The sequence below is a fragment of the Coenobita brevimanus genome, chromosome 13, assembly GCF_032717465.1.
Source record: "Coenobita brevimanus isolate Jiangsu-jjx chromosome 13, ASM3271746v2, whole genome shotgun sequence".
NCBI classification, from domain to species: domain Eukaryota; kingdom Metazoa; phylum Arthropoda; class Malacostraca; order Decapoda; family Coenobitidae; genus Coenobita; species Coenobita brevimanus.
The window spans coordinates 48,929,044-48,949,284 of record NC_136966.1 but is presented as its reverse complement, the minus strand read 5'-3'; the positions used below and the strand labels follow the sequence as shown (position 1 = coordinate 48,949,284).

General features: G+C 39.1%; 1 protein-coding gene across 1 annotated transcript in view; it reads right to left on the bottom strand.

Moving 5' to 3' along the window:
* LOC145415676 (uncharacterized) overlaps window positions 1-20,241 on the bottom strand; it is a 561,483-nt gene that overhangs the window by 467,403 nt on the left and 73,839 nt on the right. Inside the window, exons 15-17 of the mRNA XM_080284894.1 lie at window positions 19,134-19,319; window positions 10,503-10,640; window positions 2,387-2,461 (exon numbers count right to left, since the gene is read on the bottom strand). Of these exons, the coding sequence (XP_080141020.1) occupies window positions 2,387-2,461; window positions 10,503-10,640; window positions 19,134-19,319 (399 nt within the window). The remainder of the gene's footprint in view (window positions 1-2,386; window positions 2,462-10,502; window positions 10,641-19,133; window positions 19,320-20,241) is intronic.

Below are 20,241 nucleotides of genomic sequence, written 5' to 3'. Positions count from 1 at the left end.
AGAGTACCGTGACGTCATGCTAGCACCGCAAACTTGTGGCTCAATTTTTACCCCCAGAAATGGGTGATTCTTTTTTGGCCATAGGTATTGCGTGCCCGGCGGTAGGCGCTCGATAATTTTGACGAGTACTGTATATATATATATATATATATATATACATCTTTCCTTCATTCTTTCCTCTTCCTTCTGCCTATGGGTGACTCTACACTGAGTGACAAGCCAAATGGTTTCATGTACACCTGGAAACCATTTACCATGTTGGGTGGTAACCATATAACCAGTTTATGGCACCTTGTGGTTTAGTGGGTAATTAAGGCACTCCAATTGGATTGAGCCTGTGCAGGTTTATATCCAAGAGGTGGTTGGGGTTTATTGCTCATGTAATGCCACTTGGGGATGAGTGAGGCTGGTCATTCTCATCTTAAATGTCGGGACCAAATTGCCTATCCCCGGGCACCTACACTCCTCAAGAGGCGGCACAGGATTGGATGATGGATGGATACACTCAACCCCCTGTTATCACGCCTAATTGGTTACTGCAAACGTGAGTGATAGCTGAATTTGCGATGGCTGAACTAAAGAATCAATGGGAAAATTTCTAATTGGTTTTTCGGTGGCCCATTTCTCTAACTTTTATCCACTTTACGCCTATGATTTCTGGCCAATCTCTCCTCTAACATAAAAGGCCATCAAACTTACTTTTATAAGGATTAAGGAGGGCTTGGGTAGTCTGAAGGGTTCCGAGGTTCGGGAGTGGCTTAGTTGTCGCCAGAGCCCTCACAGGCCTGACTCTCTCTCCTCAAAATATTTTTTCTCCTCTGGTCCAGGTTGTCCAAGAAAACATCATAGTCAAAGCCCTCGTAGTCTGCCTCTTGGTTGGAAGGGCCTGGCTGTGGTTCCTGGCCAGGTGTGGGCTGAGGTTGAGGGGCTGGTTCGGGGGTAGGTTCAGGGACCGGGTGCTGATGAAAATATTCTGTGATTCGACGCTGCTATAAGGCATTCATGAAGGCATGGCATTTGTCCTCATAACCTTCAAGGGCTTTATTAATGTAGGATGTGCGCTGTTTGCTGTTGATAGTGGTATCTTGCTCTAGAATGTGACATATCTGACCACCCAACTCAATCAAAGTCTTGATGTCCTTCATACTCAGCCCCTCCTTAACTTTCTCTCCTGCATCTACTTCTTCCCCTGGGCTATCCTCAGCTTCCTCAGCATCATCTAGTAGAATATCTTCAGCAGTAACTGGTGCTGGTCATAACATATCTGGTATCTTGTCGCCAGTTGTGCCCTCAAACCCATGGCCAGCAATACCTCTCGCCTCCTCAGCTGTAGCCTCGAGCTCTGCCTCCACTGACTGGGGCTCACCTGATACCTTAACCTGCCTGTCTTCAGGTCAACCCTCCATGACGTTGCTCCATGCATGATTTATTGTTGTGGTGGTAATGTTATCCCAACATTCGACCACCAAATCAATCACCTGCTTTATTGTACAGCTTTTCCAATATTTTAACGCCCTTTGTTCGGATTCGGTGTCTGCTGCTGTGGCGTCAACCCGGGCGCTTCAAACTCAATGTGTGATAGCGGTCTTGGGGTGCGTGATACCGTGTATGGTTGTGCATTTGATGTGTGCGCGATAGCAGATAGCCACGATAGCTGAACACGCGATAGCAGGGGGTTGAGTATATATATACACAGAAAGAGAGAGAGAGCACTTAATTAGCCACTGCATTGTTCATGCTTAAATGGAGGGCCATTTTGAAGTACAGTACATGTAATACAAATCTTATTTTCATTTATGTAATACACAGTAATTTAAAAAATTTCATAATGAGATCTGATTCAGAAGGGGATGGCACATAAGAATACTGTATATTAACACCAAAGATTCCTACAGGACTGGGATATTGCTGATGACACAAAAGAATATTTTAGCAAGTTGTCCCTGCTATTGTCATGATTTACAGATGATTTTGAATCCATACTCTCATATATCAAGCATAATTATACAAAATTTGGCAAAAATGGGGATAACCAAGCCACTGTACCTGATATAGAATTAAGCATATCAAATGTAAACTTTTAACTTCAGTATAAAATTGGGACTCACTACTGAAGAAAAAAGATGGGTGCCAATTTTTTATATTTATTAACCCCTTCAATCCACTGATGTATTCTTTTTTTTATTCTTGCTACTACCACAGAGTCCTGTTCAGCAAACAAAAGCCTAACAGTAGGGAAGGGGGTTAATGAAGGCAACATCTAACCTCTCATGTTCAAACATCTAACCTCTCCTGGGCTAAATAAAATTATTTGGAGATGACAGAAATAAAATAAAAAATACATCACTGGACTTAAGTACAGGTAATTAATATAAAGAGAACCTACCCTATGCTTCTCTAGCTGGATCCTTGCCGTCTCATTGATGCCAGTGTAGGAAAAGGGTGACTCAGGCTCAGCACTCTACATGAGGTAATAAATGCAACAATTACTTCACATTCCACACATCATCATACTGGTATTGCTCAGTGTCCATGGAAAAATCATCAGGCAAAAAGGGACAGGGGTTTTCAGACAGATCACTGACAAAGATGAAAGAGCAGACTAATATTCACAAATGACGCACAAAGAAAAGAGCTATAACTCACATACTTTGAGTTTACAGCACTTATGCAAGACAAACATGGATGCAGGACTTTCAATGCTCAACAGACGGGCAATGCATAACCAACTAATTTCTAAAATCCTCACAACAGGACAGGCGATCACACTTTTTGTGAATATATCTAATGTACAAACAATAACAATGAACAAAAACATTACTGAAAGAGCAGTTCATAATCCACAGTGTGATAATACCTATAGTTCTGTTACTACACTTGTGAGCTATACTACTGAATAGTTATGTACACTTCTGAGCTGTAATACTGAAGAAAAATTTTTCACCTGCATAAATTACATTTTCTCCTAAAATGGGTCATGACATGCTATGGCTAGATGGCTGTATTTAAAAGATATGTATTAAGAAATAAGAAGTTCTTTTAAATACATTTTCCTCTCACTGAAAATATAAGTCTATACGGCATGCTGTGAGCCATGCATACCATAATTCTAACCCAATATCCCACTAATGAGAGGGGAAGATAGTATCCAGAAACAGAACAAAAACAACATACTAGTACAGGCACAGGTACTGGTTCTGGAACATTCCATACAGAAACTATCTTTGCTTTAACAGGTAATGTTCCACACATCCTTCACTGTACTGGAAAGTATGTTTGCTGCAGAAAATCTGAGGCATCTTTTGTAATTCAGCATTCCATATGGTGAAACAGTATATCCGTAACAGATGTCTACAACAGGCCACTTTCATAATGTTACTGCTATTCAACAGGGGATATTTCCAGCAACGCTGAGCAAACTACACTACTGTGGGTACAACAACTGCTTCACATTTTCTTTCCTTTACAAAATGAAAAAGCCTTCCAGCCAACTGGCCATCTCATGTTTGATAACTTCAGGAGAAATGTGCGGTAATTAAAAAGCGGTTATCTTAAACAATTCTTGATTTAACAACTGATCTTCTAATAAAAAAAAAAAAGGCAAATTAATGATATGCCTGGAATTACCATGTCACAAAGCTTTGTCATAACACTGAGGATGTTGGTTTCAACTATATTTTTAAAGTTTTACTCAACGCAAATATGTCTTCCTTACAATGAAATGGACATCTCAAATGATTCTTCACCATTTATGAAAAATGGAAGAGCTGCACAGTGGAACACATAAACTAAAGTGTAAATTCTCTGTTTACCATTACCTACTTTAAATTATGTTAGAACAGTACTACCCCTGAATTTACTATGCAATATAAAGTAAACTTTAAGATATCCACAGGTTTGTGATTTGCATTTCCAAGAAGAAACAGGTTTTTGCATGCCCTAAAACTTATTTTCCCCCCTTACTGAGGCAATGAAGGCACCTTTATGAGGCTGACTCACATGCTATTTGCCATTACTGTTGAGTTTTGTTGGGTACGAAGGCATTCTCAGTCAGTCACAAACTAAGACATGGAGTACCAACTACTCCACCTTAATGCAAAGAAAGTAAAATTATCCCTGAGGTTTCACTTTTTCCAGAGTCTCCTCCTACTCATCTTGGTTTGCCATTTCCCAAACAACACACTGCTGTAAAGTGATGCCATCCCTCCACCTAGGACTGAGTTACAAACAGTGCATGATGCTGCAGGGAGGATGAAGAGTAAATAGATAATTGGGCAGGTAGTTTCACTTGGTGCTTCCACTTCCACCTTACACAGAAACAATATATTTTTTCCTTTATACACCCATATTTTCCACGTTTTACTCCAGCTGTGTTGGCTACCTTAGAAGGAGCCCCTATCCACTTGTGGGGCACCCATAATAAATTATTCTGAAATAGGGATTTCCAGTTTTTGCTAAACATGTCATCTCCTTCAGTGCTCTGCCAAACACATGCATTCCCCAAGCCAGCTGTACAAGTACTTGAAGGAAGAAGAATATCATTAGGAAATCTGCTGAAGATTAGCCCCGCGGAGAAGTTGGCTTAGTGAACTGATGACCTTTTTTTTAGGTGACTGCCTATTAAGGCAAGTCACCTAGTACTCTTGAGGAAACACTACATTTATTTTGATGGCATACTGTGACAAGGGTTTCCAGTGATGATCAACACAAAAAGGATATCATGGTCTGTGGTCCATTCAGAGTATGGAAGTTAAAAATGACCACAATAAACAACTATGTCTGTATATCACTCTGAGGGGCACTGTGACGAACATGAGATATTCAATGGCTGTTGAGAGCTACACCAGGCGCCTGCCTCTGACCCATAACCCACACAGTGGATATTGGAGACTGGGAAGTGAGAATGCACCCAGGCCAGTAAATACGTGTGCGAAGGGAGTAGAAATGGCTACACTGGCACTGAAGCATTACTATTCATAACCTTTGAAATTATTCCTAGGAGCAATAGTAGTGGAAAGTGGGATTTAGTTTATTATAATGGTTTACTTGCCTTAAAATATTCCTTTCCTGTCCATAATTTTAGGCACACTGTACATGTGGCAGCATTACAAAACTAAAGTATATATGAATGAACACAAACTATGTGAATCAAACAGACAGATGTGTATTCATTCATACTCTTATTCTAGTAATACTACTGCCACATCGACACAACACACACAGTGCAACACTGTGCAGTGCATCATATGCTAAAACAAAAACATAACATCATCGATGCATGGAACATGTAAGACAACACCATAGAGGCAGTTACTTCTCTGTGGTCGATGGGTTTGGATGGTCAGGCACACCAGGATTAAGCAACAACAGCAACAAACTGCTACAACCCTGAATAAGATGTGCAGTTAAGCACCATAGGGTAAATACTGTACTTGTATGAGACAACAAAAGCCCTAGAATCAATGATTCATGTCAGGTTAAGAGGGGGTGCTTGAATATACAGCATAGCTGCATCTAATGCATACGGTATCTGGCAAATATACCACACAAACCAGGGCCAACAGGAGTGTTTGGCTGATAATCACAAACAGACACACATACCCAAATTTTAAACATCCTACAGAATATCTGAAGAATTCCTAAAAGTTATAAGGAAGCAAAGGCTGCTCAATGTACCTGGAAAAGTGGAAGCACCAGGTCATTCCCAGGAAAGAAATACAACCAAGGAAAGGGAGAAAAAAAAGACACAGGCAAGAAATCCTAATCTTCTCACCCAACTAAGTATGAGATGCAAAAAAAAAAAAAAAAGGAAAAAAGAAAAAGAAAAATAAGAAAAATAGAAAGAAAGAATGAAGATGAAAATAATTAGAATATCAAAATGTGAAGAGAGGGAAGACACAGAGCGACTCACCTAACAAGCTAGTAAATACAAAAAAAACTCGCATAGCAACAGCCCAAGGACATCCACATACATCAATTAACACTGGTTAACAGCCAACAAACATGAGGCCTCTACTACCACAGGGCACTTGCACAGTTAATATCATATTTAGCAGAAGCCACAGTGCAATATCAGAAACAAAGCTACGCTTATCTAATGCTTTTATATGTTATTTGTTCAATTCTGATAGAATTTTCGATTGGAAATCATTCACTCTTCAGTTATGATACTCTTTATCCCAGGGGTGGTGGTGGTGGGAAAACAAGTCCTGTATTGAATTTGCAATATGAATCTACATAAAAACTGAACAAATAGCATAACAAACATCAGAAAAGTACAGTTTCATTGCTGAAATAAGTTTCTGGCATTTATCTATCTATCTATCTATTGCCAGACGCCATAATCCCGTACGGGGTGGCCATTTGACTCTGAGTTATTTGTTTTACAGGGAGGGGCACTAACCCTCCACAAACCCACTTGACACATAGGGAGCACGTATGGTTTGGTTATATGGTTACCACCCAGCGTTGTAAATGGTTTCTTGGCTTACAGGAAACCATTTGGTTTGTCACTCAATGTAAAGCCACCTGTAACGGAAAGAAAAGCATTAAGTAGTGACAGGAAAGATGGGAGAAATAGGAAGAGAGGAGGGCAGGCACAGAAAAAGAATGATAAAGGCTAAGGAAGAAGTAGGCAGCACTACAGCAAGTGAGTGGATGATGGTCGCCACCACCTACCACTGTCTGGCATTGATGACAATGCATATTAGGTACTGACCTACCCAGAACCCAATTACCTACCCTAGACCTATGCAGTCAATTGAAATGTTACACTATGCATGCATGGATGCCTCACTTGGACTTCGCCCCCCAGACGTCTCCCCTACCATTTACTCAAATATATCACGTCATACTTGAAATATCATAAATTAGCCTCCAGGTCTTTGTGAAATCTCTTCGTTGTTTGGAGAAGGTTCCAGTAATAAGTGCAACATAACATCCATGACAGCACTGACTTCATATTCTTGTTTTATTTGACCTGAAAGTCAAAGCACTCTGAATGGTTGTAAAATCAAAAGTCCAGCACTGACTGGTTCTGCTGAGACCTGAGGAGGGCTGCTTTAGGCAGAGTGAGTGGAGATGACGGACAATGGGAGGAGGTGAGCACGTTTTCGTTTTCGTTTCGTTTTTAAAGGCTCCAACATGCTTGCATGTGTCGGCCTTGGTCACCTAATGGCGGCTCTCCAAGCTGCACGATCCATTGCAGCCTCCCCGTTCAGTTCCTTAACCTTAAGGTCACACTTAATGACCTCGTCCCATGTCTTTCTTGGTCTACCCCTCATAACCCCACCCCCAATATTAACACTTCTCACCTTCCTCACCCAATTATCATCCCCCATCCTCTCCACATGTCCAAACCATCTCAATCTACCTCTCCTCATCACAACACCAATACACTCTAGTCCCATCCTACCTCTCAACTCTTCCATCGTAAACCCAGCCCCTCCAGGCCTTGGACGCAGGGACGCACTGCACATCCACCCAATCATTGTCATTTCTGTACGTCTGAGCCGACGAATATCTTCCTCCTTCACTGCCCAGGTCCCACTACCATACAGGATTACACTCCTAACACATGCTGCATACAAAGACCCCTTAGCACGTAGGGAGAGTCCTCTCAATGTCAGGAGAGGCAAGAGCTCCCTGAGCTTCTTCCAACCACTTCTCACCCTAGCCACAGAGCTAGCTCCAGCACACAACATGTCTCCCAAATAACAAAGCTCTTCCACACACTCAAGAGATTCACCAGCAAGTTCAATCCTTTCACTTGACAATCTCCACCTGCTCACCCCGACACGCTGTACACATAAAATCAGCATTATCTCGCAGTCTACCTCTGATACCACTACATCTCTTATGCACTCATTTATCACAAACACTGCACAAGATGGAATTACTTCCCATGCCCTTGTAGCAAACTGCACATGGCCACTCTCCCTCGTCTTTGACAGTACCGCCACCAACCCTAGATATCATCACTTTTGTTTTATCTGCATTTACCCTTAAACCCTTGTGCCCCATTACCAGAAATAACTTCCATTATTACAGTATTCATCTGTGGCAAAAGTCTTACCGTACAGAAGTTATATAAATATACAGTACTTCAAAATCCTTGAAATCCCACTGTGACTTCTGCAAAAGATTATCCCTGACATAATACCAAGGAAAAACAAGAATATAATTGTGGAGTTGCTCTGACTGAATGACGGTTGAAATAAATGATTTGCACCCTGTGCAACCAGCTCTTGCAAAGACAGCCATAATTTTAGGGCCTAGCCAGTGCTGGTACTGCATCACTGTGATGCCCTTTTCTACCCAAGCAGTTAGGAATAATCAGAGCCTAATCTAGGGATGATATGGAAATACAGCTTTCACAAACACTGGATCCTTTGATGCCATTAAATTCCACCATCAAAAATGTTCGAAATGTAATACAGTACAGTAAAAGCTTGATATAATGAATGCAGGATAAAACGGAAGCTTGAGAAAATGGAACAACTTTTTTTCCGTAAGGTAATCTCAACATACTGGAAGTTTTCCGTTCTGTCGTGAGGCGTCGGGTTTCCGCAACGGAAACAAGCCGGTTTGTCTGTGGCTGTGGAAAATTCGCGATGCACAAGTCAAATCCCCCCCATTTGGAGGTGAGTTTTTTACTGTTTTATTTATTATTACTGTATTACTGTATTATTATTATTATTATTATTGTGGGTTCTGACTGCTCTGTGTGTATCATTATGACTAGCATAGGCAGCATGTCTGTGTGTGGCAAAAGAAGCTATTTAGTAGCAACTGTGTATAGGCTTCAGGTCATGAGTTAGGGAAGATATTTTGGAAAAATCGGTTTCCGGAAAATTCCGTTCCATCTATGGTTTTGGAACGGAAGCTTGAAAAAGCAGAATATTTGATAAAACGGAATAGGGGTTGGCTGAATTATTCCGTTATATCAAGCTTTTATTGTACTGTAAATAGATTCTGGCACAACCTCTCCACATCTGACACTGCACATCGTAATATCACTGTGAATGTGCACCCAAGTCTGCAACATAGCTTTGCAACAAACTTCAGCTGCTGCAAGGCAACTTCTTGGCTGTGAGAAGGTGGTAAAAGTTTGGTAATGGTTGCTGTTAATGTAGGTAAAAAGGTGATGAAAGAGGCTGTGTTGGATGCAATTAATTTTAAGAATGTCCTTTACCAACAACTATGAGAATAAAGGAAACAAGGAAAAATGCCCTTTCAACCACTGATATCTAAAAAAAAATAATAATATTAACATCTTCTGTACTGGTGACAAGTTCAAGTACAGTAAATAATCATGTCTCAAGGGAAAATAACAATGAAGAGAGTGAAAATGTTTAGGATTCTCATAAAGTTTCTCTATTTCCATAATGATTCCTACGTGTCAGCAAGTGGGTTGGTGGAAGGTTAGTGCCCCTCCCCGTAAAACAAATAACTCAAAGTCAAATGGCCACCCCTTACGGGATTATGGTGTCTGGCAATAGATAGATAGATAAATCTTCTTACAGAACCTGCGACCACATGCACACAAACTCTCAAAAGTGTACAGTAATTGCCATTCTGTCTATGGTGCAACACATGCTCTCTCTAGACTTGAAAACACCCCCCCTTTTTCTACATCCTTCCTTCATCAGCAATTATGTGAATATGTAAAATGCATCACACCATGAGAACCTGGCATGATCTTGCAATACATCCTAAGGGCTGGCAGGTCCAACAGATGGGGGATCTGGATGAAATTGCTCAGGATGGTAGAAGATGCAGTTCTAACTTCTGTTGAAATTTAGGGGGAGGTTTTTGCCTTCTTAGCTATGCAGTGGAGTACTCTGAAACTCCAAGTCTCAGTCTGTGGCTGATTGAGAAATGCCCTTCTGCTTCACAGTGCCAGGTAATGGTTGCTTGTAAAACAGCTTCCAAGAGTTGCCCGGAAAATTTACACAAACAGCATGATCATTAAGGTATTCAAGTTTGCTAAATGGAAAGTACTCTACATAGGATATTACAATAATTTCTAATTTAACACATGCTTTCACTTAATGTGTTTTTCACTGTAAGGCTGTTCATTAACATAAAATGAATTCAAAATAACACACTACTGTTTATTACTGAACTCAGCAGTCAAGATGTGATGTGCAAGATCAGGGCTGAAACAACTCACACTAGCATTTGCCTCAGTATACCACTTATTTCTTTAAAATGTCCATTAAATATACACATGGAACCAATCACATCAGATACATCTTTATGCTTAAATGCAGCCCTGAATGTGATTTCTTAGTACTGTATATGGGAAGATTAATTTTTCTTTTGGGAACATAACCCTCACTTTGAGCAACTTTCGCTGACATGGGAGATCTTCAAAACATGTATACAGTGTTATGTGAGGAATTACTGTAAACATTAATAAGGATTTAATCAATGCAGATATTACACGGTAACAATAAAAAAATAAAAAAACAAGACAACCTCCAATATTTTCATCATACCTTGTGCTTTGAGAGTTGCTCCTGCATTTGTTCATTTGTACCATGATGAGTGAAAGACTGTAACAAGGATTCAGCATCATCCAACCACTGGTTGATTTCTGTTATCCCACTTTCAATTGCTTCTAGCTGCGTTATTATCTGAAAAGGACATTAATATTGCTAATTGCTTAAACATTCTCATCATCATTCCAGCCCTATTCCAACTACAGTAAAAGTCCTCTTATTCGGCATCTCTGGGACCAAACAGGTGCCGAATGAGCAGAAACTGCTGAATGGCCAGAGAAAACCTGCCAAAAAGTTTCTAGCAATCATGGTTGGTCACCTAAATGCAACCACTGTGTCTAGCAGGTATTACTGGTTAACCCAAAGCATTAAAGTGTCCTTCTGTTTCTTAGGGTCGTATACTGTGGAAGAGCTCACATTGAAATCTTCCATTATCTTCTTTCTAGGAACACCCGCCTTCAATTTCTTCAATAATTCGATCTTCTTGGTGATAGTCAGCACCTTATGGGTGCATTTTTTCACAACACCAATACGCTTTCCACTAGTAGAAGCCATAGTGCAACACATGAATGAAAGGATAACCTAAAATAGCACAACTACGCTTCCAAACTTTCGAAAGGTCCCACTCATAAAGCCAGACACTCACGAGTCATGATGGCCGATGGCGCATGCGGTGTTGGCAAGCGGAAATCTTCAAAAGTGCTAAGCTCGACTTTAAAATGAACTAAGCTATAGGTGAACTTAAAATGAACTAAGCTATAGGTGAACTGTTCAAATTTTCATGCTAAATTGAACTTCAAAATGTACTAGATATAGAAGAAAATCTAATAATTATTGGCACTAATTATTATGAAGAGCACTAGATCTAGCACCAACAGCACCAAATTGGCCGACTGGCTCAGCATATGTGCCGGAGGAGCAGAGAACTTTCATAATGGGGCTATTTATGAAAACTGCTGATAGACCAGAAATACCATAAGATCAGATGCCGAAGAAGAGGACTTTTACTGTACTATATATACCGTAATATGAGGGAGGGGGGGGTGAGTTGGGGGGAGGGGAGTCGAATGGTGGGTGACAGAGTGACTTGGAGGCGTTTTGTCTGCGGCCACCCTTTGCGGGATTAGGGCGTCGGGCTATAGATAGATAGATAGATAGAGGAATAATCAGTGTTAAATGAATCATCACCATCCAATCTTATCCTGCCCCATGAGAAGTGTACGAGCCCGGGGCTAGGAAAGTTGGTCCTGACATTAAAGATGAGAGTGACCAGCCACACTCATCCCTGAGTGGCATTACGTGAGCAATAAACCCCAACAGCTAAATCCAACTGGAGCGCCGTAATTACCCAGCAAACCACCAGGAAAATTTGGTTATGTGGTTACCACCTAGTGTAGTAAATGGTTTCTTGGTGTACAGGAAACCATTTAGCTTGTCACTCAGTGTAGAGTAACCCACAGGCAGAAGGAAGAGGAAAGAATGGCAGAAGAGGGGTGTAAAGCTACCCATAGGCAGTAGAACAAGGAAAGAATGAAAGAAAGAAAGACAGAAGAGCATGGAAGGAAAGAAGGATGGAGGAGAGGAAAGGGCAGATGCCCAAGAGCGTAACTACATCAAATGACTGGATGGTGAGTGCCCTCACCTACAACAAATGAATATGTAGAATTATGGGTGACAGAGCGACTTGGAGGAGTTTTGTCTGTGGCCACCCTTTGCGGGATTAGGGCATCAGGCTACAAATAGATAGACAGAGAGATTGATAGATAGATAGATAGACAGACAGATAAATAATCAACACTAAGCAGAGAAATGTGCAATACATCCACTTATGCCTCATTCTCTCCTCAATCCAGTTTTCAAAATTCTTGGCTCTACCCTTGTGGTGTATGTGGTAGAAACCCATATTTTAGCTGCTACCACATTAAAAAGCTAAGATACAGAAACAGCAAAATAAAATGTTTTTTGAAAATATGCCAGAAAGCCTGGATGAGCAAAACTATAACAAAGAATTAAAGAAAGGTAGCAATTGTGTCCCTGTACAAAACTCAGGATGATCAAAGTTAGTGCATACATAACTATGTGATAAGTCTGCTGAATATTTATTACATATACAGTAATCACTCCAATATCCGACGTAACAGAGCCATAGGTAGGTCCGGATATTGGTTCTGTCCGGATATTGGACCCCAGCTTATGGACTTGTACTTATGGACCCAAACTCAGAGAAACACCTATACAACTCCCTCTGGACATGCATAGCACCTATTTAAGACCCAAATCACACCAATAAGGCACATAAATGACTGAAATAAATGCAAAAGAAACATAAAATGAGGGTTTAGAAGTAAGTTCATACATTAATAAACATTCTGGTGACTGGCTCCTGGACTGCTACTTATGGACCCTAACCTAGCCTAACTCAGAAAAACACCTTCCTACTGCACATGCATAGCTCCTAACACCCTATTCACACCAATAAAGGACATTAAAGAGTGAAATGAGGTAAGTATAGTATGGAAAAAAGTACAGTATGAAACATTCTGCCTACTTACAGCAAGTCCATGGCCACCTCGAATTATGGGTGGGAAAAATTCGTTTTATTTTTTATATTTTTTGAGTTTTCGGACCATTTTGGGAATATTGGATCCCCGGACGATTATGTCCGGGTAGTGGGGATTTTCGGATATTGGGCGTCCGGATATTAGAGTGATTACTGTATATGGAAGAATTACAGAAAAGTTAAGGAACATATGAGAACATTTGGATGGTGATGAACAGTGTGGTTTTTGAAGCTGTAGGGGATGTGGGGATCAGATACATGCTTTATGAGAGTGGAGAACATGTAAAAGGGGAATGCTCAATATATACAGAATTTATAGATCCAGAATAAATATACGGTGAATAAGGAAGGATTATGGAAGGTTTTACATGTGTGCTACAGATCAAAAAAATGCTGAATGCTAAAAAGTTTTTATGAGAGCAATAATGCATGTGTAGCAGTAAGTGGATGCCTAAGTGAGTGGTTAAATACACCTCATGCCTTGGTATGCAATGGGTTTACATCAAGTAAAATTTCTTTAGTGGAAAAGTTTCTAGAGAAGGGAAAGAAGTTGTATGCGGCTTTCATGGATTTGGAGAAAGCATATGACAGGGTGGATAGACAAGGATTGTGGAAAGTGTTAAGAATATATGGAGTGGATGGGAAGTTGTTGAATGCTGTGAAGAGTATGCACGATGGTGCGAAGGCTGCAGTGTGTGTGGATGGTGAACTAAGTGAATTTTTCTCTCTGAAAGTTGGGTTGAAACAGGGATGTGTCATGTCTCCATGGTTGTTCAATCTGTACATGGATGGGGTAATAAAAGAGGTACAAGGTAGGGTAGTGGATGTTGGAGTGGCCCTGGCGAGAGAGGATAGTGTTTGGAAACTCCCTGTACTGTTGTTTGCAGATGATACTGTGTTGTTGAGTGAAGACGAAGGGGAGCTGCAAGGCTTGGTGGATGAGTTTGGGAGAGTGTGTAAGAAATGGAATCTAAAGGTGAATGTAGGGAAGAGTAAAGTGATGGTCTTTGAGAGAGGTAAAGTCAGTGAATGTACAGCGAGGTTGGATGGTGAGGAACTGGAAAATGTAAGTACGTTTAAGTACTTGGGTAGCGTGATGAGTAAGGATGGAGGTTTGGAGGGTGAAGTGCTTGAAAGGGTACAGCAGGGAAGAAAGGTTGCTGGTTCTTTGAAAGCAGTGATAAGAAACAGGGAAGTAAGCATGGAAGTGAAAAAGTTACTACATGACAGTATTGTGATACCAACTCTAACGTATGGAAGTGAAGCTTGGACGTTGTTGGAAGGACACAAGTCAAGAGTGAGAGCAGTGGAAATGAGTTATTTAAGAGGAGCCTGTGGAGTCACATGGAGAGACAGGCTGACGAATGAGGATATAAAGGAGCGTTGTGGTGTTGATGTGGATGTGATAGGAAGCGTTATGAGGAACACACTGCGGTGGTTTGGCCATGTAGAGAGGATGGAGGGTGAAAGACTGATGAAGAGAGTGTATGTGAGTGAGGTGGAGGGGGGAAGAGGGAAGGGGAGGCCGAGGATGAGATGGAGGGATGGGGTGGAGAGGTATATGACAGAGGGGGGTGTGAGTTGGGAGCAGGGCAGTGAAATGGCAGGGGACAGGGCGACTTGGAGGCGATTTGTTTGTGGCCACCCCAAATGGGATTGAGGCGTCTGGCAATATATATATATATATATATATATATATATATATATATATATATATATTTATATATTTATATATACTGAATATATATATCCATCCATCCATCATCTAATCCTACATTGCCCCATGAGGAGCGTAGGAGCCTGGGGCTAGGAAAGTTGGTCCTTGCATTTAAAATGAGAGTGACCAACCTCACTCATCCCTGAGTGGCATTAAGTAAGCAATAAACCCCAATCACCCCTTGGATGTAAACCTTCACCGGTTCAATCCGATTGGAGCACTTTTATTACCCGCTAAACCACCAGGAGCCAAAATTTGGTTATGTGGTTAACACCCAGCGTAGTAAATGGTTTCCTGGTGTACAGGAAATATATACTGTATATATATATATATATATATATATATATATATATATATATATATATATATATATATATATATATATATGTATGTATATATATATATATATATATATATATATATATATATATATATATATATATATATATACAGTATATATATATATATATATATATATATATATATATATATATATATATATATACACTTGATCCTCAATTTGGCGGACCCCCATTTCCCGGATTTCGGATTTCCCGGACATGGGCTGGGGCCGGACAATATTATTAAATGCTGGACAAAATGCTCATAAAATTCCGGGATTCTCACAAAAGTCCAGCCATTATTCTCTCATATAAAACTATAAGCAGTCTGCCGCACAACACAGTATAAGTTTAGCAAGGTTTTGACTCGATAAATGCCATTTGTAACACACAAGAAGATATTTTCACACATGAAATGCATCTTGGCCACCAACCTGCTTCACCCCACCAGTTCCTAACTCATGGTAATATCCCTTTTGCCACTTACCTTTCTCAAATGCCACTATAAATAGTTTACTGCATAACAGTAAAATTTCAGGAAGGCTTGGACACAATAAATTTCATAAGTAATAAAAAAAAAGAAAAAATCTTACGGACAAAGTCGGTGAGATCCATTCCTACTCACTTAGCTCACCCGACTCGGTGTGACTAAATACCGAATCGGCACTTTTCACTGGAAAATATTTTTTTTCACCACAGTGACTCATACACACCGAATTATCTGAAATCTGCTAAAAAAAAACTGTACTTAATATAACTTAATTAAAAAAATAGGTTTCAGAGCTAAAATGCGCCAGTGTTATCAGATATTTCCCCTTTAGATTATCAGCAGGCCTTGACAGACTTCTGTTTTGCATAAATAGTTATTCTGAGTACAAAAAAATATATCTGCATTGTAAAGCGATATTTACACAAAACAAAAGTCCATCAAGGTGAGTTGTTAGGCTAGAGGCAAAACACTTCTGCTAACTAAGAAATTTTCGCTCTGAATCCTGATTTTCTATTAATAATTAATTTAAGCACAAACTTTTGACTGAACTTCAAATAATTAGGTGTGCAAATCTATATGGTGATAAAGATTAAAATATTTTCCAATTAAAATTGCTGATTCTGTCCAAGATCGAGATCACATTCGATGATTATATCTCGATCAGCTGATTAGTGGTTGGCCAAAGTTAGTAGACATTTTCCCCTCAGATCATTAGGATGCCTTGACAGACTTCTATTTTGCATAAATATTTATTTTGAGTACACAAAATGTATCTGCATTGTAAATCGATATTTATTACAAAACAAGAGTCCGTCAAGGCAAGTTGCTAGGCTAAAGGCAAAACACTTATGCTAACTTTAAGAAATTTTCGCTTTGAATCCGGATTTTCTATTAATAATTAAATTAATCACAAATTTTTGACTGAATTTCAAATAATTAGGTGTGCAAACCTATATGGTGATAAAGATTAAAATATTTTCCAATTAAAATTGCCGATTCGGTCCAAGATTGCGTGTTTATATCTCGGTCAGCTGATGAGTGGATGGCTGACCTTGTGGTGTCCCATTCCTTGTTCATTTTCCTCTTTTTCCTCAGCTTTCTGAGTTTCTTCTATCATACCCTCCACACTCGTCAACAACTCTCTAAACAACCATTTTTAGGGTTGTAGCTAGCAAAATACAGCTATTGTGTCAGTTATTATTATTGTTATTGTGTCAGTGTTATTATTTTATGTACTGTGTATGTTAGTTATGTTGGTACAGGTAGCCTACATTCCAGAATGCTCTAGAATATCGTAATAATTGCTGGACAATACTGGAGAATTCGGACAAAGTATGGTAACAGTCCGGTTAATGGTATATGGGGCCGGACTTTTGCAATTCCCAGACTGGTCTCACCCCCTTTTAGTCCGGAAAATCGAGGGTCGAGTGTATATATATATATACAATATAGAGAGTGAGAGAGAGAGAGATCTATCATCTATCTATCAATATATACTGTATATATATATATATATATATATATATATATATATATCATCATCATCATCATTGCCAGACGCCATGTATCCCAGACGGGGTGGCCACCATATATATATATATATATATATATATATATATATATATATATATATATATATATATATATATATATATATATATATATATATATATATATATATATATATATATATATATATATACAGTATTTATATACATACATATATATATATATATATATATATATATATATATATATATATATATATATATATATATATATATATATATATATATATATATATATATATATATATATATATATATATATATATATATATATATATATATATATATATATATATATATATATATATCCACCCATCATCCAATCCTACATTGCCCCATGAGGAGCATAGGAGACCGGGGCTAGGCAGTTGGTACCAACATTTAAGATGAGAGTGACCAGCCTCACCCATCCCTGAGTGGCATTACATGAGCAATCAACCCCAACCACCCCTTGGATATAAACGTTCACTGGCTTAATCCGACTGAAGTGCAATAATTACCCACTGAACCACCAGGTGCCATAAATTGGTTATATGGTTACACCCAGCATAGTCAATGGTTTCCTGGTGTACATGAAACCATTTGGCTTATCAATCAGTGTAGAGTCACCCACAGGCAGAAGGGAGAGGAAAGAATGAAGGAAAGACAGAGGAGGGAGTGTAAAGTCACCCGTAGGCAGAAGGACAAGGAAAGAATGAAGCAAAGAAAGACAGAGGAGCATGGAAGGAAAGAAGGATGGAGGAGAGGAAAGGGTAGACACCCGACAGCAGCACTACATCAAGTGAGTGGATGGTGAGTGCCCCCCACCTACCACACACACACACACACACACACACAAATATATACATATATATATATATATATATATATATATATATATATATATATATATATATATATATTTATATATATATATATATACATATGTATATATACATATATATATATTTATATATATATATATATACATATATATATATATATATATATATATACTGATATACTGTATATATATATATATATATATATATATATATATATATATATATATATATATATATATATATATATAAAGGCTCAAATTACATGCTTGCATGTATAGCCTTGGTCACTTAATGGCAGCTCTCCACCACACTTGATCTCTGACTGCCTTCCTATTCAGTCCCTTATCTCTGAAGTCATAATCGATGACCTCATCCCGGGTCTTTCTCAGTCTGCCTCCTGAAAACCCTACCCCTGATATTCACACTTCTCACCCTCTGCACCCAACTGTCATCCTCTATACTCTCAACATGCCCAAACCATTTTAATCTACCCCTCCTCATCACAACACCAATGCTCTCCAGTTCCATCCCTCCTCTCAATTCTTCAGTCATAAACCTAGTTCCTCCAGACCTCGCATTAAAGGACACACTACACAACCATCTAATTACTGTCCTTTCTGTAAATTTGAGCCTGCAGATATCCTCTTCTTTTCCTGCCCAGGTCTCACTACCATACAGCATTACACTCCTAACACATGCCCACATACAAAGATCCCTTAGCATGGAGGGATAGTTATCTCAATGTCACGAGAGGCAACAGTTCTCTCAACTTCTTTCAACCACTCCTCCCTCTAGCCAGAGCTAGCATCAGTCCCATCTCCAACACATTACATGTCTCCCAAGTAACAAAACTCTTCTACACATTGGAGATACTCACCAGCAGGATCAATCCTTTCATACCTGACAATCTCCATATGCTCTCCCCATTACACCACACTCATGAAATCTGCATTATCTTGCAGTCTACTTCTAACACCACTACATCTCTTATGCATCCACTTATCACAAACACTGCACAAGATGGAATTACTTCCCACACCCTTGTGGCAAACTGCACACGACCTTTCTCCCTCTTCTTTGACAGAGAAAACAAATGCCGACTGACATTAGTAAGTTATTAGAACCTACCTGAGTTGTTAGGTGTATCTTTTGTGGAATAAGAGATCTGTATTTCACTAGTTCTTCCTTTTCTTGTTTGAGACACCACATCATCCTCTCAATTTCATCTGGTGTTAAATCTTGAACTAGAGCTTGGAATGCTTTGGACACATTCTTAAAAAGGACTTCCATTTCTTCTATCTCTGTATTCAGTTTCTGAAAAATTAAATATGTATTACTATACTGTACTATCAAATGCAATGCACTGTGGTCAAGTGGTCCACAGTGCAAAGTAGAGCAAAAAAAAAAAAAAAAAAAAAAAAAAACGATATGCACATTGACCTGCAGCCGGATGTTTAACAATCATGTAATGCCACTAGGGACCACCAGTAAAGTGTGTGCCCCTCTGACTGAAAATTACATTATAATGTTGGAAACAGATAATATGAAGAATGCTGGGCAGCTGATAAATGCAGCTGTTGCTGAAATGTTGAATACTTTATGAGATGTTGGTGGCAAGATCATAACTGACTTAAAAGATTTAGTACTCATTTACTTCGAAGATAGTTCAGTCTAGTTGTAAACTTTTGAAAAAGTTTCTGTAAATCAACAAACACATCTGAGTTCTAAAACAATAACACTATTTTTTTACATTTTAATCATCACCATATACTGTAATCAAACGATGTTATTAATCAATAAACAGTGCTGTAGTGTCTAAGCTAAAACTTTTGGGCTACTGTTGCCTAGCTCCAAGCCCATATACCCTGCAAGAGGTAATATGAGACTGGAGTTTTTTATCACATGCATTGCACCTAAACAAGAAAATACTGTATTCATCAAACATTATTACAATGCTTGCAATGCTTCTGGATAAAGCAGTTGTAATACCATCATAAACCTCATATATCCTGACTTTGTGAATGAGATACATGTACATGCAATAAAAACAACACCCTACAACCACAGAAGACAGTGTGCATAACATCTGAGATCAATATGATATGGAAGGTAATGTAATACCATCATGGTCAAAAACAATCATCCATCCTCCTCTTCCCTCTTTCTGACCATGCAGGCCACCCACCATAAACAGAGATGGCACATTCAGTAATCATGGGACCATCCTCCACTAAAT